The 25,341-nt window shown below is 48.1% G+C and overlaps 1 protein-coding gene across 4 annotated transcripts in view; it reads right to left on the bottom strand.

The window, feature by feature from the left end:
* TLK2 (tousled like kinase 2) overlaps positions 1-25,341 on the bottom strand; it is a 449,799-nt gene that overhangs the window by 4,810 nt on the left and 419,648 nt on the right. For all 4 annotated transcript variants that reach the window (XM_063959450.1, XM_063959447.1, XM_063959449.1 and 1 more), the window contains one exon: positions 5,274-5,385. In XM_063959450.1, coding sequence (XP_063815520.1) covers positions 5,274-5,385 — 112 coding nt within the window. The remainder of the gene's footprint in view (positions 1-5,273; positions 5,386-25,341) is intronic.

A 25,341-nucleotide genomic window follows, 5' to 3' on the forward strand; every position in this document is an offset into this window, starting at 1 on the left:
GGGCCGAAATCTGGACCTTTATGGACCCTAATTTTAAGCCCATAGTCACTCCCGACTGTAGGAAGTGAAGGAAACGGCCCAGCTGGAATTCCTCTGTAGGGGCCTTCCTGGCTTCACACCAAGCAACATATTTTCGCCATATACGGTGATAATGTTTTGCTGTCACGTCCTTCCTAGCCTTTATCAGCGTAGGAATAACTTCATCCGGAATGCCTTTTTCCGCTAGGATCCGGCGTTCAACCGCCATGCCGTCAAACGCAGCCGCGGTAAGTCTTGGAACAGACAGGGCCCCTGTTGCAACAGATCCTGTCTGAGAGGCAGAGGCCATGGGTCCTCTGTGAGCATTTCTTGCAGTTCTGGGTACCAAGTCCTTCTTGACCAATCCGGAACAATGAGTATTGTTCTCACTCCTCTTTTTCTTACGATTCTCAGCACCTTGGGTATGAGAGGAAGAGGAGGAAACACATAAACCGACTGGAACACCCACGGTGTCACTAGTGCGTACACAGCTACCGCCTGAGGGTCTCTTGACCTGGCGCAATACCTTTGTAGCTTTTTGTTGAGGCGGGATGCCATCATGTCCACCTGTGGCAGTTCCAATCGATTTGTAATCTGTGTGAAGACTTCTTGATGAAGTCCCCACTCTCCCGGGTGGAGGTCGTGCCTGCTGAGGAAGTCTGCTTCCCAGTTGTCCACTCCCGGAATGAACACTGCTGACAGTGCTTGCATGTGATTCTCCGCCCAGCGATTCTGGTGGCTTCTGCCATCGCCACCCTGCTTCTTGTGCCGCCCTGGCGGTTTACATGAGCCACCGCGGTGATGTTGTCTGACTGAATCAGCACCGGTTGGTTGCGAAGCAGAGGCTCCGCTTGACTCAGGGCGTTGTATATGGCCCTTAGTTCCAGGATATTGATGTGCAGACAAGTCTCCTGACTTGACCACAGCCCCTGGAAGTTTCTTCCCTGAGTGACTGCCCCCCACCCTCGGAGGCTTGCATCCGTGGTCACCAGGACCCAGTCCTGTATGCCGAACCTGCGGCCCTCGAGAAGGTGAGCACTCTGCAGCCACCACAGAAGAGGCACCCTGGCCCTGGGGGATAGGGTGATCAGCCGATGCATCTGAAGATGCGATCCGGACCACTTGTCCAACAGATCCCACTGAAAGGTCCTCGCATGGAACCTGCCGAAGGGAATGGCTTCGTATGACGCCACCATCTTTCCCAGGACTCGCGTGCATTGATGCACCGACACACGTTTTGGTTTTAAGAGGTCTCTGACCAGAGTCACGAGCTCCTGGGCCTTCTCCTCCGGGAGAAACACCTTCTTCTGGTCTGTGTCCAGCATCATGCCCAGGAAGGGCAGTCTCGTCGTAGGAATAAGCTGCGACTTTGGAATATTCAGAATCCAGCCGTGCTGTTGTAACACCTCCCGAGAGTGTGCTACGCTGATCAGCAACTGCTCTCTGGACCTCGCCTTTATGAGGAGATCGTCCAAGTATGGGATAATTGTAACTCCTTGCTTCCGCAGAAGCACCATCATTTCTGCCATTACCTTGGTAAATACTCTCTGTGCCGTGGACAGACCAAACGGCAACGTCTGGAATTGGTAATGACAGTCCTGTACCACAAATCTGAGGTACTCCTGATGAGGTGGATAAATGGGGACATGCAGGTAAGCATCCTTTATGTCCAGAGACACCATAAAATCCCCCTCTTCCAGGCTCGCAATAACCGCCCTGAGCGATTCCATCTTGAACTTGAACCTTTTCAGGTAAATGTTCAGGGATTTTAAATTCAATATGGGTCTGACCGAACCGTCCGGTTTCGGAACCACAAACATTGTGGAATAGTAACCCCTTCCATATTGAGGGAGGGGAACCTGTACCACCACCTGCTGGAGATATAATTTGTGAATTGCCGCTAACACTACTTCCCTTTCTATGGGGGAAGCTGGCAGGGCCGATTTGAGGTAACGGTGAGGGGGCATCACTTCGAATTCCAGCTTGTATCCCTGAGACACAATCTGTATAGCCCAGGGATCCAACCGTGAGCGAACCCACTGGTGGCTGAAATTTCGGAGACGCGCCCCCACCGCTCCTGGCTCCACCTGTGGAGCGTCATGCGGTGGATTTAGTGGAAGCCGGGGAGGACTTCTGTTCCTGGGAACTAGCTGTATTGTGCAGCTTCTTTCCTCTACCCCTGCCTCTGGCAGGAAAAGACGCACCTCGGACTTTCTTGCCTCTTTGCGATCGAAAGGACTGCATTTGGTAATACGGTGCTTTCTTCGGTTGTGAGGGAATATATGGCAAAAAATTTGACTTCCCAGCCGTAGCTGTGGAAACTAGGTCCGAGAGACCGTCCCCAAACAATTCCTCACCCTTATAAGGTAAAACCTCCATGTGCTTTTTTGAGTCGGCATCACCTGTCCATTGCCGAGTCCACAGGACCCTTCTGGCAGAAATTGACATTGCATTTATTCTAGAGCCCAGTAGGCAAATGTCTCTCTGGGCATCCCTCATATATAGGACAGCGTCTTTTATATGCCCCAAGGTCAGTAATATAGTATCCTTGTCCAAGGTATCAAGTTCCTCAGACAGAGTATCTGTCCATGCTGCTACAGCACTACACATCCAGGCCGACGCAATTGCCGGCCTCAGTAGGGTACCTGAATGTGTATAAACGGACTTCAGGATACCTTCCTGCTTCCTATCCGCAGGATCCTTTAGGGAGGCCGTATCCTGTGACGGCAGGGCCACCTTCTTAGATAAGCGTATAAAAGCTTTGTCTACCCTAGGGGAGGATTCCCAGCGTAACCTGTCCGTTGGCGGGAAAGGATACACCATAAGTAACCGTTTGGAAATCTGCACTTTCCTATCAGGAGAATCCCAAGCTTTTTCACATAACTCATTTAACTCATGTGAAGGGGGAAAGGTCACTTCTTGCCTTTTTTCCCCAAACATATAAACCCTCTTGTCAGGGACCGGGTTTACCTCTGAAATGTGCAATACATCCTTCATAGCTATAATCATGTAGCGGATGGCTTTAGCCATTTTAGGCTGCAACTTTGCATCATCGCCACTGGAGTCAGAATCCGTGTCGATATCTGTGTCAACAATCTGGGATAGTGGGCGCTTCTGAGACCCTGACGGCCTCTGCGCTGTAGGATCAGGCATGGGTTGAGACCCTGACTGTCCCAAGGCTTCAGCTTTATCCAACCTTTTATGCAAGGAGTTTACATTATCATTTAACACCTTCCACATATCCATCCAATCAGGTGTCGGCGCCCCCACATTCATCTGCACCTGCTCTGCTTCCACATAGCCTTCCTCGTCAAACATGTCGACACAATCGTACCGACACACCACACACACAGGGGATGTTCTATTTGAGGACAGAACCCCCACAAGGCCTTTTGGAGAGACAGAGAGAGAGTATGCCAGCACACACCCCAGCGCTATATAACCCAGGAATTACACAGTAACTTAGTGTTTACCCAGTAGCTGCTGTATTAGTGAATTTGCGCTAAATTTATGTGCCCCCCCTCTCTTTTTACCCTCTTTCTACCGTGATTCTGCAGGGGAGAGCCTGGGGAGCTTCCTCTCAGCTGAGCTGTGGAGAGAAAATGGCGCTGGTGAGTGCTGAGGAAGAAGCCCCGCCCCCTCAGCGGCGGGCTTCTGTCCCGCGATTTTGTGAAAAATAATGGCTGGGGCTCATGCATATATACAGTGCCCAGCTGTATATATGCTCTATTTTGCCAGGAGGTACTCAATTGCTGCCCAGGACGCCCCCACCCTGCACCCTACAGTGACCAGAGTGTGTGGGTTAGTGTGGGAGCAATGGCGCACAGCTGCAGTGCTGTGCGCTACCTCATATGAAGACCGGAGTCTTCTGCCGCCGATTTTGATGTCTTCTTGCTTCACTCGCCGGCTTCTGTCTTCTGGCTCTGCGAGGGGGACGGCGGCGCGGCTCCGGGAACGGACGACCAAGGGTGAGTTCCTGTGTTCGATCCCTCTGGAGCTAATGGTGTCCAGTAGCCTAAGAAGCGCAACCTATCCGCAGTTAGTAGGTTTGCTTCTCTCCCCTCAGTCCCACGTAGCAGAGAGTCTGTTGCCAGCAGACCTCTCTGAAAATAAAAAAATCCTAATAAAAAACTTTCTTATTAGCAAGCTCAGGAGAGCTCACTAAAGTGCACCCAGCTCTGACCGGGCACAGATTCTAACTGAGGTCTGGAGGAGGGACATAGAGGGAGGAGCCAGTGCACACCAGTAGTCCTAATTCTTTCTTAGAGTGCCCTGTCTCCTGTGGAGCCCGTCTATTCCCCATGGTCCTTACGGAGTCCCCAGCATCCACTAGGACGTTCGAGAAATACCCATTAACTGCACCTTCAGCTGCCTTCGGGGGCTAACTGGATAGTCCCGGTTGATCAATTAGCCTGCAGTAATTGTCGCAGATACTTTAATCCCCCCCCCCTTATTATAGAATCATATATATATATATATATATATATATATATATATATATATATACACACAGGTTGAGTATCCCATATCCAAATATTCAGAAACACGGAATATTCCGAAATACGGACTTTTTTGAGTGAGATAGTGAAACCTTTGTTTTTGATGGCTCAATGTACACAAACTCTGTTTAATACTGAAAGTTATTAAAAATATTGTATTAAATGACCTTCAAGCTGTGTGTATAAGGTGTATATGAAACATAAATTCATTGTGTGAATGTAGACACACTTTGTTTAATGCACAAAGTTACAAAAAATATTGTCTAAAATGACCTTCAGGCTGTGTGTATAAGGTGTATATGTAACATAAATGTATTCTGTGCTTAGACTTGGGTCCCATCACCATGTTATCTCATTATGGTATGCAATTATTCCAAAGTACGGAAAAATCCCATATCCAAAATACCTCTTGTCCCAAGCGTTTTGGTTAAGGGATACTCAACCTGTACATACATACATACATACATACATATACACACATATATACCATTATATATATTTATGTATGTGTATATATTTTCCAATACCAATCAATGGAAGCTGCACAGAGTAGACTTATTTTGGAGCTAACTAAGCCAGTGACATAGCTACAGTACTTCTTACATATGCTCTCAAAGTAAATTCAAATGATGCAAAGGTACGGGGTGTAAGTGCTTCCTATCCTATTATTATATCATAACAGAAAGACCTGGCTCTCCATTGTTGTAGTCTGAATTTCAGAAAACCAAGGTGTTTTTACTTTTTTTCTATTATTACCTTTCGCCCGTAGAGACACTGATAAAATATTACTCCCACAGACCACACATCCACTTTGTTGGAGATTTTTGGAGGTTCTTTGCCAACAACGAAACACTCAGGAGGCAGATACCTGAAGAAAAAGCAGGCTTGTTTTAAATCTATAAGGAAAAATGTCAACTTTTCATTGAAGGCTCTGATATCTTTATCATCATTTTGTTCAGTGGAGTATAAGGACGTCTTTTCATATTTTTTAAAGGAGTACTTCTACTCAAACAGGATTATGGCATTATCACCAATCACATAATGGTAATATTGTTAAACAGACAATGAGCAAATCAGATAGTCTAAACATGTGTAGACTACAGGAGACAGAAGAAGTGGTAAGAGTCTGTTCCAATACAGAGAGTCAGGGGCTTCTGTTAATGGCTAGGGCCGCCATCAGTGCCCTTACCTACGCAGGTGATTCTACCACTAGCAACAGACTCCTTTCTGGTTCCTATAGAATGTGCCCATAGAAGTTAATAGGTTTTTTCCATCTGCCATATGAGTCTCACAAATACACACAATTTTGCTGGGTGGATCACCTCCTCTAATATGGTTTCCTTCATAGTTTTTGGACTTGGAGACCAGTGCGTGCGCTAAATGTAGACCTCATCTTCTTAATAGTTCAGGGTCCACATTGGATTACTATTCTTATAGACACTACATGGTATAAGCCCACTGTTTTTCAAGTTTGAGCTGCTACAACTGTACAATAGGTCCTAGAGTATATTATAAATAAGACATTTTTATTTAAGAAAAAAACATTTTTTTGGCACTTACCGTTGAATTCTATTCTCTGAATCCATCTGCGGAACACTGGACCATGGGTATTGCTGATTGGTGTGTAGGAGTTAGTACAATATACCTTTGGTCCAGTGTCCCCCAGCTTGGATAAAAGAGAAAAAGGAGAGTTATGCTAGACTTACCATTGTTAACTCTCTTTCTGTGAGGTACATTGGGTTCCACAGGGAAAACATCGGGATGTAGAGTGGATCTTGATCCAGAGGCATCAACAGGCTAAAGCTTTAGCTGTCCCAGGATGCATTTGGGCCTCCTCTATAACCCCACCTCAAAGCACTGAGAGCTCAGTTTCGTTAACCAGTCCAATGCAGGAGTAGGCAAGAGAGAAGGCAGATGTTAGTCACATAGAACCACATTCTCACGACAGGAGAAAGTACCAGCGGCTAATGCCATACAACCAACAGAAGCTAGGTGCGTCAGGGTGGGCGCCCTGTGGAACCCAATGTACCTCGCCGAAAGAGTTAACAATGGTAAGTCTACCGTAACTCTCCTTTTCTGCAGCAGGTTACACTGGTTTCCACAGGGAAAACAACGGGGATGTCCTAAAGCAGTTCCTCAAGGGAGGCTATGCGCCTTAGCGGATGTGAGAATCCGGCCTCCAAAGGAAGCATCCTGGGAGGCGAATGTATCAAAGGCATAGAAACTAAGAAACATGTTCACTGAGGACCGCCCTGTCACAGTGAAATATAAGAAAGGGTGGGCAACAGGACAAAGCGCCTAAGTCCGACACCAGTCTTGCAGAGGCAATAGCCAGCAAGAACAAGACCTTGGCTGTGAGCAGTTTAAGGTCCACTGATTCAAGAGGTTCAAAAGGAGACTCTTGCAGGGCATGTAGTACAACAGGCAGATCCCATGGAGCCACAGGAGGGACATAGGGAGGCTGAATCCGTAGGACACTGAGTGAAAGTATGAACGTCAGGTATAGACGCAATTTTTCTCTGAAACCATAACAATTTTTCTCTGAAACCATACCAAGGCAGATATGTGAACCTTGAGGGAGGCCAGACGAAGGCCTAAGTCCAGGCCTCTGCAGAATACTGGAAGTTCTGAATCTATAGGCATCGTAATTCTTAGCAGCACACCAGGTGAAGTAATAATTCCAAACCCTGTAATAAATCCGGGCCGACTCTGGTTTGCGGGCCTTCAACAGAGTTTGAATAACCGCTTTGAAAAATCCTTTGGCTCTCAGGAGTGATAATTCAAGAGTCATGCCGTCAAAGCTAGTCTGGCCAGGTCTGGGTAGAGACAAGGGCCCTGCACGAGGAGGTCTGGTCGCTGAGGAAGTAGAAGGGGTTGCCCTGTCAACAGACCCTGCAGGTCTGAGAACCAGTGCCGTCTGGGTCATGCTGGAGCAACTGGAAGTAGCATTCCTCCTTCTTGCTTGGACTTCCGTAGGACCCTGGGCAGAAGCGACACTAGAGGAAACACGTAGGGCATCCGAAAGTTCCATGGAATTGCTAGTACGTCCACAAACGCCGCTTGAGGATTCCTGGTCCGAGATCTGAAGACCTGAACCTTGTAATTGTGTCGAGATGCCATGAGGTCTACGTCCGGTAGGCCCCACCTGTCCACTAGCAGTTGAAAGACTTCTGGATGAAGACTCCACTCTCCAGCGTGCACGTTCTGATGACTAAGGAAGTCCGCTTCCCAGTTTAGGACGCCCAGAATGAACACTGCAGATATGGCTGGCAGATGGTGTTCCGTTCAACAAAGGATTCTTAACACTTCCATCACTGCCATGCAGCTTCGAGTGCCAACTTGATGGTTTATGTATGCCTCTGTGGTGGCGCTGTCTGATCGTAGTTGAACAGGCCTGTTCCGTACCAGAGGCAGAGCAAGGGATAGTACAATGAACACTGCCCTCAGCTCTAAAATGTTTATTGGGAGGAGTGATTCCTCCTTGGTCCAAAGACCCTGAAAAGAGTGTTGCTCCAACACTGCTCCCCATCCCCTTAGACTGGCATCCGTTGTCAGCAGGACCCAGTCGGGGATCCAGAAGGGACGGCTCCTGTTCAATTGCTGAAAAATAAACAATGATAAAAACACCTCTGGCGCTACCCCATAATTTTCAAATGTCCAATCTTCTTAAAAATAATTGTCCTTAATCGGAAATTGAAATCCAAAATTAAACTTCCTCCTTCACAAGAAAATTGGAAGTTGCTTGTAGAGTTTTCTCAATCCACATATATAACAGACGAAGAAGGAAAATATGGTGCAATACTGTTTCCATATAAAGATATTTTAATTTACATCACAATTAAAATTGTGCTCTCCATAAAAGAATTAAAAGTACTTCTTCACAAGGCATTGCTTCAATAGAATAAAAGGCGTACCGTGTTTAGCTCCTGGCAAGGAGCAATAGAGTGAACAAACGTTGGGAGGTTCTGGACACCCTCCTTCCCTCCAAGCAAGTTGCCAGCAGTCAACACACAGTAGGCTTTCAAGGATGCAGGTGAATAAATCACAACAACGCTACCAACACGTTTTGAGTTGTTCCCAACTCTTCCTCAGGGCAGTATCTGCCCTGAGGAAGAGTTGGGAACAACTCGAAACGTGTTGGTAGCGTTGTTGTGATTTATTCATAACAAGGCCAGGCGAAGTCCTAAATCCAGGCCTTGTTGCAAAAAAGACAGTCTGGAAGTACTAAACTTGTATGCAACATAATTCTTAGCAGCACACCAGGTGAAGTAAGAATTCCAGCCCCTATAATAAATCCGTGCAGAAGCTGGTTTGCAGGCCTTCAACATAGTTTGAATAACTGCCTCAGAAAATCCTTTGGCCCTCAGGAGTGTAGCTTCAAGAGCCACACTGTCCATGCCAGTCTTCCAGGTCCTGGTAAACACAAGGGCACTGAACAAGGAGGTTTGGGCGTTGAGGAAGTAGAAGAGGATGCTCGATCGAGAAACCCTGCAGGTCTCAGAACCAGTGCTGTCTGGGCCACGCTGGAGCGACTAGAAGCAGTATTCCTCATTCTTGCTTGAACTTCCATAGTACCCAGGGCAGGAGTGACACTGGAGGGAACACGTATGGCAGCTGAAAGTTCCATGGAATTACCAGTGCGTCCACGAACGCTGCTTGAGGATCCCTTGTCCTTGCTCCGAAGACCGGAACCTTGTGATTGTGTCGAGATGCCATCAGGTCTACATCCGGTAGTGTCCACTAGGAGTTGAAAGACTTCCGGATGAAGACTCCACTCTCCGGCATGTACGTCCTGACGACTGAGGAAGTCTGCTACCCAGTTGAGGACTCCCGGAATGAACACAGCTGATATGGCTGGCATATGGCGTTCCGCCCATCAAAGAATTTTTGACACTTCCATCGCCATGCGGCTTCCAGTGCCGCCTTGATGATTTATGTAAACCACCGTGGTGGCGTTGTCTGTTTGTACTTGAACAGGCCTGTTCTGTACGAAAGGCAGGGCCAGAGTCAACGCATTGAACACTGCCCGCAATTCCAGAATGTTTATCGGGAGTAGAGATGAGCGGGTTCGGTTCCTCGGAATCCGAACCCGCCCGAACTTCATGTTTTTTTTTCACGGGTCCGAGCGACTCGGATCTTCCCGCCTTGCTCGGTTAACCCGAGCGCGCCCGAACGTCATCATGACGCTGTCGGATTCTCGCGAGACTCGGATTCTATATAAGGAGCCGCGCGTCGCCGCCATTTTCACACGTGCATTGAGATTGATAGGGAGAGGACGTGGCTGGCGTCCTCTCCATTTAGATTAGAAGAGAGAGAGTGAGATTGATTTGAGACAGAGACACTTGATTTACTGGAGCTTAGGAGTACTGTAGAGAGTGCAGAGTTTAGTAGTGACTGACCACAGTGACCACCAGACAGTGCAGTTTTATTTAATATAATCCGTTCTCTGCCTGAAAAAAACGATACACAGTGACTCAGTCACATACCATATCTGTGTGCACTGCTCAGCCCAGTGTGCTGCATCATCTATGTATATATCTGACTGTGCTCACACAGCTTATAATTTTGGGGGAGACTGGGGAGCAGTGCCAGTTATAGGTTATAGCAGGAGCCAGGAGTACATATTATTAAAATTAAACAGTGCACACTTTTGCTGCAGGAGTGCCACTGCCAGTGTGACTGACCAGAGACCTGACCACACTGACCACCAGTATAGTTAGTAGTATACTATATTGTGATTGCCTGAAAAAGTTAAACACTCGTCGTGTGACTTGTGTGGTGTTTTTTTTTTTATTCTATAAAAAACTCATTCTGCTGACAGACAGTGTCCAGCAGGTCCGTCATTATATAATATATACCTGTCCGGCTGCAGTAGTGATATATATATATTTTTTATATCATTATTTATCATCCAGTCGCAGCAGACACAGTACGGTAGTTCACGGCTGTAGCTACCTCTGTGTCGGCACTCGGCAGTCCATCCATAATTGTATACCACCTACCCGTGGTTTTTTTTTCTTTCTTCTTTATACATACATACTACATCTCTTTATCAACCAGTCTATATTAGCAGCAGACACAGTACAGTAGTCCACGGCTGTAGCTACCTCTGTGTCGGCACTCGGCAGTCCATCCATAATTGTATACCACCTACCCGTGGTTTTTTTTTTCTTTCTTCTTTATACATACATACTACATCTCTTTATCAACCAGTCTATATTAGCAGCAGACACAGTACAGTACGGTACGGTACGGTAGTCCACGGCTGTAGCTACCTCTGTGTCGGCACTCGGCAGTCCGTCCATAATTGTATACCACCTACCCGTGGTTTTTTTTTCTTTCTTCTTTATACATACATACTACATCTCTTTATCAACCAGTCTATATTAGCAGCAGACACAGTACAGTAGTCCACGGCTGTAGCTACCTCTGTGTCGGCACTCGGCAGTCCATCCATAATTGTATACCACCTACCCGTGGTTTTTTTTTCTTTCTTCTTTATACATACATACTACATCTCTTTATCAACCAGTCTATATTAGCAGCAGACACAGTACAGTACGGTAGTCCACGGCTGTAGCTACCTCTGTGTCGGCACTCGGCAGTCCGTCCATAATTGTATACCACCTACCCGTGTTTTTTTTTTCTTTCTTCTTTATACATACATACTACATCTCTTTATCAACCAGTCTATATTAGCAGCAGACACAGTACAGTAGTCCACGGCTGTAGCTACCTCTGTGTCGGCACTCGGCAGTCCATCCATAATTGTATACCACCTACCCGTGGTTTTTTTTCTTCTTTCTTCTTTATACATACTACATCTCATTATCAACCAGTCTATATTAGCAGCAGACACAGTACGGTAGTCCACGGCTGTAGCTACCTCTGTGTCGGCACTCGGCAGTCCGTCCATAATTGTATACCACCTACCCGTGGTTTTTTTTTCTTTCTTCTTTATACATACTACATCTCATTATCAACCAGTCTATATTAGCAGCAGACACGGGCCCTCATTCCGAGTTGTTCGCTCGGTATTTTTCATCGCATCGCAGTGAAAATCCGCTTAGTACGCATGCGCAATGTTCGCACTGCGACAAGTAACTTTACTATGATGAAAGTATTTTTACTCACGGCTTTTTCTTCGCTCCGGCGATCGTAATGTGATTGACAGGAAATGGGTGTTACTGGGCGGAAACACGGCGTTTCAGGGGCGTGTGGCTGAAAACGCTACCGTTTCCGGAAAAAACGCAGGAGTGGCCGGGGAAACGGTGGGAGTGCCTGGGCGAACGCTGGGTGTGTTTGTGACGTCAAAACAGGAACGACAAGCACTGAACTGATCGCACAGGCAGAGTAAGTCTGAAGCTACTCTGAAACTGCTAAGTAGTTAGTAATCGCAATATTGCGAATACATCGGTCGCAATTTTAAGAAGCTAAGATTCACTCCCAGTAGGCGGCGGCTTAGCGTGTGTAACTCTGCTAAAATCGCCTTGCGACCGATCAACTCGGAATGAGGGCCACAGTACGGTAGTCCACGGCTGTAGCTACCTCTGTGTCGGCACTCGGCAGTCCATCCATAATTGTATACCACCTACCCGTGGTTTTTTTTTCTTTCTTCTTTATACATACTACATCTCATTATCATCCAGTCTATATTAGCAGCAGACACAGTACAGTACAGTACGGTAGTCCACGGCTGTAGCTACCTCTGTGTCGGCACTCGGCAGTCCGTCCATAATTGTATACCACCTACCCGTGGTTTTTTTTTTCTTTCTTCTTTATACATACTACATCTCATTATCAACCAGTCTATATTAGCAGCAGACACAGTACGGTAGTCCACGGCTGTAGCTACCTCTGTGTCGGCACTCCATCCATAATTGTATACCACCTACCCGTGGTTTTTTTTTCTTTCTTCTTTATACATACATACTACATCTCTTTATCAACCAGTCTATATTAGCAGCAGACACAGTACAGTAGTCCACGGCTGTAGCTACCTCTGTGTCGGCACTCGGCAGTCCATCCATAATTGTATACCACCTACCCGTGGTTTTTTTTTCTTTCTTCTTTATACATACATACTACATCTCATTATCATCCAGTCTATATTAGCAGCAGACACAGTACAGTACAATAGTCCACGGCTGTAGCTACCTATGTGTCGGCACTCGGCAGTCCATCCATAATTGTATACTAGTATCCATCCATCTCCATTGTTTACCTGAGGTGCCTTTTAGTTGTGCCTATTAAAATATGGAGAACAAAAATGTTGAGGTTCCAAAATTAGGGAAAGATCAAGATCCACTTCCACCTCGTGCTGAAGCTGCTGCCACTAGTCATGGCCGAGACGATGAAATGCCAGCAACGTCGTCTGCCAAGGCCGATGCCCAATGTCATAGTACAGAGCATGTCAAATCCAAAACACCAAATATCAGTAAAAAAAGGACTCCAAAACCTAAAATAAAATTGTCGGAGAAGCGTAAACTTGCCAATATGCCATTTACCACACGGAGTGGCAAGGAACGGCTGAGGCCCTGGCCTATGTTCATGGCTAGTGGTTCAGCTTCACATGAGGATGGAAGCACTCAGCCTCTCGCTAGAAAACTGAAAAGACTCAAGCTGGCAAAAGCACCGCAAAGAACTGTGCGTTCTTCGAAATCCCAAATCCACAAGGAGAGTCCAATTGTGTCGGTTGCGATGCCTGACCTTCCCAACACTGGACGTGAAGAGCATGCGCCTTCCACCATTTGCACGCCCCCTGCAAGTGCTGGAAGGAGCACCCGCAGTCCAGTTCCTGATAGTCAGATTGAAGATGTCAGTGTTGAAGTACACCAGGATGAGGAGGATATGGGTGTTGCTGGCGCTGGGGAGGAAATTGACCAGGAGGATTCTGATGGTGAGGTGGTTTGTTTAAGTCAGGCACCCGGGGAGACACCTGTTGTCCGTGGGAGGAATATGGCCGTTGACATGCCTGGTGAAAATACCGAAAAAATCAGCTCTTCGGTGTGGAAGTATTTCACCAGAAATGCGGACAACATTTGTCAAGCCGTGTGTTCCCTTTGTCAAGCTGTAATAAGTAGGGGTAAGGACGTTAACCACCTCGGAACATCCTCCCTTATACGTCACCTGCAGCGCATTCATAATAAGTCAGTGACAAGTTCAAAAACTTTGGGCGACAGCGGAAGCAGTCCACTGACCAGTAAATCCCTTCCTCTTGTAACCAAGCTCACGCAAACCACCCCACCAACTCCCTCAGTGTCAATTTCCTCCTTCCCCAGGAATGCCAATAGTCCTGCAGGCCATGTCACTGGCAATTCTGACGAGTCCTCTCCTGCCTGGGATTCCTCCGATGCATCCTTGCGTGTAACGCCTACTGCTGCTGGCGCTGCTGTTGTTGCTGCTGGGAGTCGATGGTCATCCCAGAGGGGAAGTCGTAAGCCCACTTGTACTACTTCCAGTAAGCAATTGACTGTCCAACAGTCCTTTGCGAGGAAGATGAAATATCACAGCAGTCATCCTGCTGCAAAGCGGATAACTGAGGCCTTGACAACTATGTTGGTGTTAGACGTGCGTCCGGTATCCGCCGTTAGTTCACAGGGAACTAGACAATTTATTGAGGCAGTGTGCCCCCGTTACCAAATACCATCTAGGTTCCACTTCTGTAGGCAGGCGATACCGAGAATGTACACGGACGTCAGAAAAAGACTCACCAGTGTCCTAAAAAATGCAGTTGTACCCAATGTCCACTTAACCACGGACATGTGGACAAGTGGAGCAGGGCAGGGTCAGGACTATATGACTGTGACAGCCCACTGGGTAGATGTATGGACTCCCGCCGCAAGAACAGCAGCGGCGGCACCAGTAGCAGCATCTCGCAAACGCCAACTCTTTCCTAGGCAGGCTACGCTTTGTATCACCGCTTTCCAGAATACGCACACAGCTAAAAACCTCTTACGGCAACTGAGGAAGATCATCGCAGAATGGCTTACCCCAATTGGACTCTCCTGTGGATTTGTGGCATCGGACAACGCCAGCAATATTGTGTGTGCATTAAATATGGGCAAATTCCAGCACGTCCCATGTTTTGCACATACCTTGAATTTGGTGGTGCAGAATTTTTTTAAAAACGACAGGGGCGTGCAAGAGATGCTGTCGGTGGCCAGAAGAATTGCGGGACACTTTCGGCGTACAGGCACCACGTACAGAAGACTGGAGCACCACCAAAAACTACTGAACCTGCCCTGCCATCATCTGAAGCAAGAAGTGGTAACGAGGTGGAATTCAACCCTCTATATGCTTCAGAGGTTGGAGGAGCAGCAAAAGGCCATTCAAGCCTATACAATTGAGCACGATATAGGAGGTGGAATGCACCTGTCTCAAGTGCAGTGGAGAATGATTTCAACGTTGTGCAAGGTTCTGATGCCCTTTGAACTTGCCACACGTGAAGTCAGTTCAGACACTGCCAGCCTGAGTCAGGTCATTCCCCTCATCAGGCTTTTGCAGAAGAAGCTGGAGACATTGAAGGAGGAGCTAACACGGAGCGATTCCGCTAGGCATGTGGGACTTGTGGATGGAGCCCTTAATTCGCTTAACAAGGATTCACGGGTGGTCAATCTGTTGAAATCAGAGCACTACATTTTGGCCACCGTGCTCGATCCTAGATTTAAAACCTACCTTGGATCTCTCTTTCCGGCAGACACAAGTCTGCTGGGGTTGAAAGACCTGCTGGTGAGAAAATTGTCAAGTCAAGCGGAACGCGACCTGTCAACATCTCCTCCTTCACATTCTCCCGCAACTGGGGGTGCGAGGAAAAGGCTCAGAATTCCGAGCCCACCCGCTGGCGGTGATGCAGGGCAGTCTGGAGCGACTGCTGATGCTGACATCTGGTCCGGACTGAAGGACCTGACAACGATTACGGACATGTCGTCTACTGTCACTGCATATGATTCTCTCAACATTGAAAGAATGGTGGAGGATTATATGAGTGACCGCATCCAAGTAGGCACGTCACACAGTCCGTACTTATACTGGCAGGAAAAAGAGGCAATTTGGAGGCCCTTGCACAAACTGGCTTTATTCTACCTAAGTTGCCCTCCCACAAGTGTGTACTCCGAAAGAGTGTTTAGTGCCGCCGCTCACCTTGTCAGCAATCGGCGTACGAGGTTACATCCAGAAAATGTGGAGAAGATGATGTTCATTAAAATGAATTATAATCAATTCCTCCGCGGAGACATTGACCAGCAGCAATTGCCTCCACAAAGTACACAGGGAGCTGAGATGGTGGATTCCAGTGGGGACGAATTGATAATCTGTGAGGAGGGGGATGTACACGGTGATATATCGGAGGATGATGATGAGGTGGACATCTTGCCTCTGTAGAGCCAGTTTGTGCAAGGAGAGATTAATTGCTTCTTTTTTTGGGGGGGGGGGTCCAAACCAACCCGTCATATCAGTCACAGTCGTGTGGCAGACCCTGTCACTGAAATGATGGGTTGGTTAAAGTGTGCATGTCCTGTTTATACAACATAAGGGTGGGTGGGAGGGCCCAAGGACAATTCCATCTTGCACCTCTTTTTTCTTTTCTTTTTCTTTGCGTCATGTGCTGTTTGGGGAGGGTGTTTTGGAAGGGCCATCCTGCGTGACACTGCAGTGCCACTCCTAGATGGGCCCGGTGTTTGTGTCGGCCACTAGGGTCGCTTATCTTACTCACACAGTCAGCTACCTCATTGCGCCTCTTTTTTTCTTTGCGTCATGTGCTGTTTGGGGAGGGTTTTTTTGAAGGGCCATCCTGCGTGACACTGCAGTGCCACTCCTAGATGGGCCCGGTGTTTGTGTCGGCCACTAGGGTCGCTTATCTTACTCACACAGTCAGCTACCTCATTGCGCCTCTTTTTTTCTTTGCGTCATGTGCTGTTTGGGGAGGGTTTTTTGGAAGGGCCATCCTGCGTGACACTGCAGTGCCACTCCTAGATGGGCCCGGTGTTTGTGTCGGCCACTAGGGTCGCTTATCTTACTCACACAGTCAGCTACCTCATTGCGCCTCTTTTTTTCTTTGCGTCATGTGCTGTTTGGGGAGGGTTTTTTGGAAGGGCCATCCTGCGTGACACTGCAGTGCCACTCCTAGATGGGCCCGGTGTTTGTGTCGGCCACTAGGGTCGCTTATCTTACTCACACAGTCAGCTACCTCATTGCGCCTCTTTTTTTCTTTGCGTCATGTGCTGTTTGGGGAGGGTTTTTTGGAAGGGACATCCTGCGTGACACTGCAGTGCCACTCCTAGATGGGCCCGGTGTTTGTGTCGGCCACTAGGGTCGCTTATCTTACTCACACAGCGACCTCGGTGCAAATTTTAGGACTAAAAATAATATTGTGAGGTGTGAGGTATTCAGAATAGACTGAAAATGAGTGTAAATTATGGTTTTTGAGGTTAATAATACTTTGGGATCAAAATGACCCCCAAATTCTATGATTTAAGCTGTTTTTTAGGGTTTTTTGAAAAAAACACCCGAATCCAAAACACACCCGAATCCGACAAAAAAAATTCGGTGAGATTTTGACAAAACGCGGTCGAACCCAAAACACGGCCGCGGAACCGAACCCAAAACACAAAAAATTTCCGGCGGTCATCTCTAATCGGGAGTAGAGATATCCTCCCTGATCCACCGACCCTGGAGAGTGTGTTGCTCCAACACCGCGCCCCAACCCTGCAGACTGGCATCAGTCGTTAGGAGGACCCAGTTGGAGATCCAGAAGAGACGACCCCTGCTCAATTGTTGGTCCTGTAGCCACCAACTCAGTGACAGACGAACCTCCGGAGTCAAGGAGATCATTTGATACCTGATCCAGTGAGGCAGGTCGTCCCACTTGGAAAGGATTAACCTCTGCAGAGGGCGGGAATGAAATTGAGCGTACGCTACAACGTCGAAAGCAGACACCATGAGGCCTAGTACTTGCATCGCTAAGTGTATCAACACTCTTTGGCGAGAGAGGATGCATTTGATTCTGTCCTGAAGTTTCAGGACCTTCTTTGGAGACCAGAACTAACGTTGGTTGTGTGTGTCCAGTAATGCCCCCAGGTGCACAATGATCTGAGCAGGGACCAGTGAGGATTTCTTCCAGTTGATGAGCCACCCGTGGGCTTGTAGGAATTGGACCGTCCGTTCCAGATGACGGAGGAGAACCTCTGGAAAGTTCGCCAGGATCAACAATTCGTCCAGATACGGCAGGATCCTGATACTCCGACGGCGGACAAGGGCCGTCATGACCGCCAGGAGGAGCCGTGGTCAGTGCAAAAGGCATGGCTTGGAACTGCTAATGAAGGTTGCCAATAGCAAACCGAAGATATTGCTGATGCGACATGGCAATAGGTATGTGTCGGTAAGCATCCCGTATGTCCAGGGATACCATATAGTCCTTGGGATCCAAAGTCAGTACAATAGAGCGCAGAGTTTCCATACGAAATTTGGACACCCTCACAAATTTGTTCAAAGATTTGAGGTTGAGTATAGGACGGGAGGATCCATTCGGCTTCGGAACTAGAAACATCGTCGAATAGTATCCCCTGCCTCTCTGAGACAGAGGCACCGGCACTATCACTCCTGTATCCAGGAGGGATTGGACAACCAAATGTAGTTTGTGCTTTTAACGGATCCGAAAGGATAACCGTTGAGCAAAACTGGCGAGGGGGGCGTCTCTTGAAAGAGATCGCGTACCCATGGGAGACCACTTACTGCAACCAGGCGTCCAAAGTGGTCTTTAACAATACCTGGGCAAACTGCAGAAATTGGCCTCCCACCCTGGGATCCCCCAGGGGAAGGCCCGCCCTGTCATGCAGCAGGCTTGTCCGATTTGGAAGCAGGCTGAAGGGCGGCCCAAGAACACTTAGGCTTAGAGGATTTGGAAGTGCGAGCCTGTCTCGGGTATGCCTGACCCTTTGCTTTACCTGGAGGGCAAAAGGAACGAAAAGTAGTACTCTCAGCCTTCGGAACCGAAGGATTAGTACTTGGGAGAAACGAAGTCTTGGCTGACGCCAAGTCGGTCACAATCCTGTTCAGATCATCTCCAAACAGTATATCTCCCTTAAAGGGGAGTACCTCCAAGGTCTTCTTAGAGTCCAGGTCCACCGACCAGGACCGTAACCACAGAATCCGGCGAGCCAGGACAGATGTAGTAGATGTCTTGGCCACCATAACGCCTGCCTCAGAGGCCGCCTCATGAATATAGTGGGAGGCTGTGGTAATATATGACAGATATTGTCTGGCATTGTCAGAAAAATTCAGAGGTAGCTCTTCCTCAATTGTTTGAACCCATGCTTCAATGCCTTTTGCAGCCCAAGAGGCTGCCATAGTGGGACTATGTACAGCACCCTCCACACGCTTCAAGCAACCCTCCACACGCTTATCCGTAGGTTCCTTCAAAGAGGTGACAGTGGTGACAGGCAGAGTAGATGACACCACCAGACGGGCTACATGTGAGTCCACTGGTGGCGGGGTTTCCCACTTGTTACTCAACTCCGCAGAGATAGAATAACGAGCTAGCATCTTTTAGACAGGGAAAATGTATTTCCTGGAGAAGACCAGGATTCCTGACGTATGCCAATTAAATGGTCAGAATGTGGTAAGACTAATTTAGTAACCTTCTGACGTTTGAACTTATCAGGTTTCTTAGACGTATCAGGAGGGTCAATCTCATCATCAATCTGAAGAATCAGCTTGATAACCTCCACTAGGTCAGGAACATCCACCTGTGCTGTAGAATCTTCATCAGAAGCAGCAGTATCAGCATCTGATGGATCAGTATATTGCCCATCCGAATCGGAAGAATCATAATAAATATTAGTGGATTGTGAGGAAGAAATGTCCCAGTAGGGCGAGGGTTAGGTTTTTTGTTTAACCGAGGACTGACTTGCTGTAACTGGGTTGACAAATCCACCCATGGTGGATTAACTACAGGGACAATTTGTGGCTGTAATGGCACAGGAGGTCCCACAGGGGGCATAAGTCGTGTTACAAGCGTAGTCAGCATATTTGAAAATGCAGCCCAAGGTGGATCCTGATTTGCCACAGGTGCTGCGGGCTGACTAGAGGGTGTAGAACACCCAGTACCTGAACCCTCAGCAGAAATCTTTTCCTCATATAAATCCGTGGCGCCAGCACTGCATGATGCAGGAGCGTCTGCGGATTTCATGCCCTGTGTAGCAGACATTATTGGGAATGTAGCCTTAGGGCGTATCAGAACAATATAGCCAGACAAACACAATACCTGACAAAAAACGCCTAAGATATGTAACCGCAATTGCAAAGCACAAAACATTAGGATTTAAGTGGTATGAGGTGACAAACACACAGTGAAAAATACAAAACAGTATATCCTGTGGAACACTATATGGTATGTGAGACTCTGATGCACTTAGACCCCCAGGGCACAGAATATAGTGATAGCAATATGTGTGATACACAGAATAGAATACACACAGCAGCTATAGGCACACACAGTCACAGGTACAATGCAGAAATTATTACACATAAAAAATAAAACTGCACTGGACTAGCAATACTACATAAAGATATGTATGTATACAGATATAACAATGCACAGTAACCACTGGATGTATTTCACAGCATACTAGTACTAAATATTCATATAGAAGTGCACTTGTTCTTAACTAACGCTGTCTAAACGACATGTAGAATACTTAAGTGTCCTGTAAATGCACAGCGCTGATGAGACAGGCGGCTTTAGAGAGGAGACAGTGCCCAGCAGTCAGAGGATCAGCGCAGCTCTGTGAAATGGCGCCCAAACGCTGACAGGGAGTGAGGGAGAGAGAGAGATGCAGCTCCAGGGTGGAAACACCTGCTGTAGATGGCGCCGGGAGCTGGGGGAGAGGATACAGGTCAGCGCCTTATCCCCTCTGCTTGACTTCACCACCGGGTACTATGGAGCGTATAATAAACAGATTTTAGTAAATCCGACCTGTGCTCCCTGCCACCTTGGGGACCCTCTTACCTCCTCCCTGAAGTGCGGCCACGTGATCCAGGAAAGCAGCAGCAGTGATGCGCGTGCCTGATGACCGGAGCGCCTCTGCTGCAAGTACCCGGCAAAGCAGGGCGTGGGTGTATGCAGCGCCGCTGGGGGAAGTGATGCAGGCACCATCTTACAAACTGAGTTCCAGTGCATGGAGGCGGGGCTATAGGAGGCCTTGCAGTGCATCCTGGGAACAGTCAACGCTTTAGCCTGTTGGTGCCTCGGATCAAGATCCAACTCTACACCTCAATGTTATTCCCTGTGGAATACCAGTGTACCCCGCTGCAGAAATTGTAGTACAGGCTTTTCAAGTGCCAGATCTTTCTGCGTGAGATGCATGTTTAAAATCTAAGCAATCTGACTAGATTGCTTAGATTTTAAGCACGGATCTGCCGTGTGTATGCCCCCAGCGATAGCGATGCATGGCCCTGCGCATCGCTATCGCCGGTGCTAGATTGAACCTGCATGCAGGCTCAATCTAGCGGGTCGCTCACTTCACCGTTGTGTGAAGCGAGCGGCCCCTTGTTCCCCCCTCCCCTCGCTCAGCACATTGCGCTGTGCTGAGCGGGGAAAGAGATGTGTGCTGAGCGGTCTGTGTTAAGATCGCTCAGCACACATCTCTCCCGTCTGTACCCCCCTGTAGTCTGTGCTTTAAGGATCTACGTGAATCATACCAGTGCCATCAGAAAGACAGACACTCTTGTGAAATCCGTAGAGAATGAAGAGAAAGGATGGTCTGCTGACAAGCAGACACTGGCGAGATGGCTTCGGATGACTATTTCAGAGGCATATTGTATTCTCAAGCTGATCTCCCTATTCCGGCTAATGTCTCTGCTCACTCTACTTGTAAGGTAGGTCCGTCATGGGCAGCACAACATGGTAGTTCAGCTGAACAGATATGTAAGGCAGCCACATGGTCTTCCATTAACACATTCATCAGACATTATGCATTTGATACTTTTACCTCTCAGGATGCTGCATTTGGGCGAAGGATTCTTTTTTTCAATCAGGAGCGTCCCCTCCACTAAATTTGCTTTGGGACATCCCAATGTTATCCTGTGGACCCTGCAGGAGAAATATGTAGTTATGGTAGACTTACCGTCGATAACTATATTTCTCCTAAGTCCACAGTATCCACATGGATCCCACCCTGATGTACCAGATTTGAGGATCCTTTAACCTACTAACCTCTTCCTTTTTGTACGGAAGGGTGTGCATGTGTATTCTTCTCACCTGATTAGGTCTCTATGATGCACCTGCCATGGGCATGGAAAACAACTGAACTGCCTGAGCCAGGAGGCGGGGATATAGGGGACTGGCCCGTTGCATTCTGGGAGGCCGAAAGCTTTTGATTGTTGGTGCCAATCCGCTGACGCTACCTCATGTCCCAATGTTATCCTGTGGATACTGTAGACTTAGGAGAAAGAGTTATCGACGGTAAGTCTACCATAACTACATATTTCCTCTAAAGTATCCACCCTGCTTTGCATGGCTCTAGCTACCCAGGCAACAGCTATTGAAGGGCGGGTAATAGCCCCTGCGAATGAGTATGCAGATAAAAAGGCATGTTTCACTCTTCCTATCCGCAGACGCAGTAAAAAGGAGATTTATGGTAAGAACTTACCTTTGTTAAATCTTTCTGCAAGGTACACTGGGTTCCACAGGGATAACATCGGGGTGTAGAGTTGGATCTTGATCCGAGGCACCAACAGGCTAAAAGCTTTGACTGTTCCCAAGATGCACAGCGCCACCTCCTCTATAACTCCGCCTCCGTGCCCAGAAGCGCAGTTTTGTTAACCAGTCCAATGCAGTAGCAGGTAAAAGAGACGACAACAGTTAGTAGCCACATACACCACATTCTTACAACAGGAGAAGGTATCAGCGGCTAATGTCATACAAACCCAAAGAAGCTAAGTGTGTCAGGGAGGGCTCCCTGTGGAACCCAGTGTACCTCGCAGAAAGATTTAACAAAAGGTAAGTTCTTACCATAAATCTCCTTTTCTGCAGCGGGGTACACTGGGGTTCCACAGGGATAACATTGGGGATATCCTAAAGCAGTTGCTCATGGGAGGGGACGCACTGTAGTGTGCACAAGAACCCGGCGTCCAAAGGAGGCATCCTGGGAGGCGGAAGTATCGAAGGCATAGAACCTTATGAACGTGTTCACTGAGGACCACGTAGCCGCCTTGCACAAGGGTCGCACCACAGCGGGCCGCCCAAGAAGGTCCAACCGACTGAGTAGAATGGGCTTTGACGGTAGCAGGAGCTGGAAAGCCAGCCTGTACATAAGCATGTGCAATCACCATTCTAATCCATCTGGCCAAGGTCTGCTTGTTAGCAGGCCAGCCACGTTTGTGAAAACCAAAAAGGACAAAGAGGGAATCAGATCTAAGAGAAGCTGTCCTCTTCACATAAATACGGAGAGCCCGTACCACATCCAAAGACCGCTCTTTGGAGGATAAACCCGGAGAGGTAAAGGCCAGAACCACAATCTCTTGATTAAGGTGGAAAGATGACACCACCTTAGGCAGATAACTAGGGCGAGTTCTAAGAACAGCACGGTCCCGGTGAAAAATCAGAAAGGGTGACCGACAGGACAAGGCACCCAAGTTTGAAACCCATCTAGCAGATGCAATAGCCAGCAAGAACAAGACCTTAAGAGTAAGCCACCTAAGGTCCACAGACTTGAGAGGTTCAAACGGAGACTTTTGTAAGGCATACAGAACAACCGACAAATCCCAAGGAGCCACAGGCGGGATATAGGGAGGTTGAATCCACAAAACACCCTGAGTGAGTGTATGAACATCAGGCAGAGTCGCAATCTTTCTTTGAAACCATATCTACAAGGCAGAAATATGAACCCTGAGGGTGGCCAGATGAAGGCCTAAGTCCAGGCCCTGTTGCAGGAAAGCCAAAAGCTTGGCAGTACTGAACGTGCATGCATCATAATTGTTAGTCGCACACCAGGCGAAGTAAGAATTCCACACCCTATGATAAATCCGAGCAGAAGCCAGTTTACGGGCCTTCAACATAGTTTGAATGACCGCCTCAGAACACCCTTTGGCCCTCAGTATGGAAGCTTCAAGAGCCACGCAGTCAAAGCCAGCTGGGCCAAATCCTGGTAGACAAAAGGGCCCTGAACGAGGAGGCCTGGGCGCTGCAGAACAGGACGCTTTATCGATAGACCCTGCAGGTCTGAGTACCAATGCCATCCGGGCCACGCCGGAGCGATTAGAATTAGTATTCCTCCTAATTACCCTGGGCAGGAGAGACACCGAAAGGAACACGTATGGCACTCGAAAGTTCCATGGAATTGACAATGCATCCACCAACGCTGCTTGAGGATCCCTTGTCCTTGCTCCGGAGACCGGAACCTTGTGATTGTGTCGAGACACCATTAGGTGTACATCTGGTAGACCACACTGTTCCACGAGGAGTTGAAAGACCTCCGGATGAAAGCTCCACTCTAAGGCGTGTACGTCCTGACGACTGAGGAAGTCCGCTTCCCAGTTCAGGACCCCTGGAATGAACACTGCCAATAGGGCTGGCAGATGGCGTTCCGCTCAATGAAGAATCTTTGACACTTCCGTCATGGCTTTGCGGCTGCCGCCTTGATGATTTATGTACGCCACCGTGGTGGCGTTGTCCGACTGTACTTGAACAGGCCTGTTCTGTACCAGAGGCAGGGCCAGTGTCAAGGTATGAACACTCCAGAATGTTTATCGGGAGGAGAGATTCCTCCCTGGTCCATCGATCCTGAAGAGAGTGTTGCTCTAACACCGCGCCCCAACCACGCAGACTGGCGTCAGTCGTCAGAAGGACCCAGTTGGAAGTCCAGAATGGATGACCCCTGCTCAGCACCAAGTCAGTGATAGACGGACCTCCGGAGTCGAGGATATCATGCGAGTCCTGATCCGGTGAGGCAGGCCATCCCACTCGGGAGAGAATTAACCTCTGTAGAGGGCGGGAATGAAATGGAGTGTACTCCACCATGTCGAAAGCCAATACCATGAGGCCTAGTACTTGCATCGCCGAGTGTATCGACACACGTGGGCGAGAGAGGAAGAATCTTATCTTGTACTGAAGTTTCAGGATCTATTGCGGAGAAAAAACAACCGCAAGTTGGGGGTGTCAAATAGTGCTCCCAGGTGCACCATGCTCTGAGCAGGGACCAGGGAAGATTTCTTCCCGAGTATGAGCCACCCATGGGCTTGCAGGAATTGGGCCATCAGTTCCAGATGAGAATTTCTGTAGAATTCGCCAAAATCAACAATTCGTTGAGACACGGCAAAATCCTTATACCCTGACGGCGGAATAGGGTCGTCATGACCTTGGTGAAAACCAGAGGAGCCAAGGTTAGACGAAATGGCAAGGCTTGGAATTGAAAATGTAGGTTGCCAATAGCAAACCGCAGGTATTGCTGATGCGACACTGCAATTGGTATATGCAGGTAAGCATCCTGTATGTCCAGGGAGGATACCATGTAGTCCTTGGGCTCCAAGGCCAGAACAATAGAGCGAAGAGTTTCCACACGGAATTTGGAGACTTTCACAAACTTGTTCAAAGACTTGAGGTTGAGAATGGGCCGAGAAGATCCATTCGGTTTCGGGACTAGGAACAGCGTTGAATAGTACCCCCTGCCTCTCTGAGCCAGAGGCACCGTCACTACCACTCCTGTGTCCAGGAGGGATTGCACCACCAGATGGAGAGTGCTTGCTTTCACCGGATCCAAAGGGATGTGAATGGATAAGATCTTGGTTGAAGGATAGAAAACAGAGAGTTGTGGTAAATGGAGTGCAT

Source organism: Pseudophryne corroboree, chromosome 3 (assembly GCF_028390025.1).
Source record: "Pseudophryne corroboree isolate aPseCor3 chromosome 3, aPseCor3.hap2, whole genome shotgun sequence".
In the NCBI taxonomy this organism is placed as follows: Eukaryota; Metazoa; Chordata; class Amphibia; order Anura; family Myobatrachidae; genus Pseudophryne; species Pseudophryne corroboree.